This window comes from Microtus ochrogaster, chromosome 7 (assembly GCF_000317375.1).
Source record: "Microtus ochrogaster isolate Prairie Vole_2 chromosome 7, MicOch1.0, whole genome shotgun sequence".
NCBI lineage: Eukaryota > Metazoa > Chordata > Mammalia > Rodentia > Cricetidae > Microtus > Microtus ochrogaster.
The window spans coordinates 71,708,140-71,709,402 of NC_022014.1; the positions used below are offsets into that span (position 1 = coordinate 71,708,140).

At 52.3% G+C, this 1,263-nt stretch overlaps 1 protein-coding gene across 4 annotated transcripts in view; it reads left to right on the forward strand.

Moving 5' to 3' along the window:
• Gngt2 (G protein subunit gamma transducin 2) overlaps window positions 1–1,034 on the forward strand; it is a 3,592-nt gene extending 2,558 nt beyond the window's left edge. For 2 of the 4 annotated variants that reach the window (XM_005350629.3, XM_026780773.1), the window contains exons 3-4: window positions 325–414; window positions 777–1,009. In XM_005350629.3, coding sequence (XP_005350686.1) covers window positions 331–414; window positions 777–902 — 210 coding nt within the window. In that variant the 5' untranslated portion in view covers window positions 325–330 and the 3' untranslated portion in view covers window positions 903–1,009. Of the gene's footprint in view, window positions 1–265; window positions 415–776 lie in introns of those variants that run through there. The other 2 variants (XM_005350628.3, XM_026780772.1) reach the window with 2 other exon arrangements.
• The last annotated feature ends 229 nt before the right edge of the window (window positions 1,035–1,263 follow it).

Consider the following 1,263-nt stretch of genomic DNA (forward strand, 5'->3'; position numbering starts at 1 on the left):
AAAAAAAAAAAAAAAAAGAACTAGAGACTAAGCATCACCTGTTCACTCTTCGTCCCAAATTTCCCCCACTTAAACTCCATTTTCCCCTTCCTTTTCTGTTTCCTCCTTAGAAAAGTTCTTTTCTAAGGGCAAAGACTGAGCTATCCCTATCTGACTGGTCACTTCTTCTAAGCCTTTGTTTAGACAGAACAAAGGGTGGAGGGAAATGTTAGCCAATGAGGGGCCTTGATTGGGGGGTGTGGTCAGGAAGAGTGTGGAACTGGAAGCCTGGAGGGGAAGTGCTGGTGACTGCCAGATCCTGTCAGGGCACAGCTCTCCCTCTAGGGCAGGATGGCCCAGGATCTCAGTGAGAAAGAGCTGCTGAGGATGGAGGTGGAGCAGCTGAAGAAGGAAGTGAAGAACCCTCGCGATCCGGTGAGCCTCCAGTCACGCCTCCTCTCCGCTTCTTTATCTCTTTCTGTTGGGAATGCAGAGGAGACACTAGGCCCAAGACTTATCTCTGGACTGGGGTGGGATCTAGAAGACAGCTGGGGTCCCCACTCACATTCCTGGGCACAGAGGAAAGGCTGAGAGCTCTGGGAAGCCCAGCGTGTCCAGCCCTGTCTCCAGGCTGTGCTGGCCACGCATCCCGTCAAGGGACTCGCCCTTCTGCCCGCCTTTCTCTGCCACCTTCTTCCTCTTTGACCTCAGCCCTACCCTACCATTTTTCTAAGATCACCGAGTCGTAGACTATGAGACACAAACAAGAGCTGTGACCATGTTTTGTCATCTTACAGATTTCCAAGACTGGAAGGGAAATTAAGGATTATGTTCAGGCCCAAGCAGGGGCTGACCCTCTTCTCCAAGGCGTCCCAGAAGACAAGAATCCCTTCAAGGAGAGAGGCACTTGTGTGATAAGCTGATGGCCCAGAACATCCGCCCCTTTCTTCCTGTCCCTCCTCAGCCAGGCCCTAGTGTGCTGGGATACCCAGGCGACCAACGTTTACCTCCTCTTAGACATAAAATGAGTAAAGATGCTGAAGAAAAGAAAAATACACACTGAGTCCATTCTCAATCCTGCTTCCCACCCTGTCCTCCAACTGCCTTCTCCACCTTCCTGCCTTTGCTTATGGTGGGTGGGGCAAGGGGTAGAGGGACACCGGGAGCAGCCGCCACTGGGCGATGTGGCCAGGAAGAATGTAGAGTTGGAGGTAGGGAGGATGACACCACCTGGAGAAAGTTTTACAGCTGAGCAGGTAGCCTGCAATGCCCTGAGACCCCCAG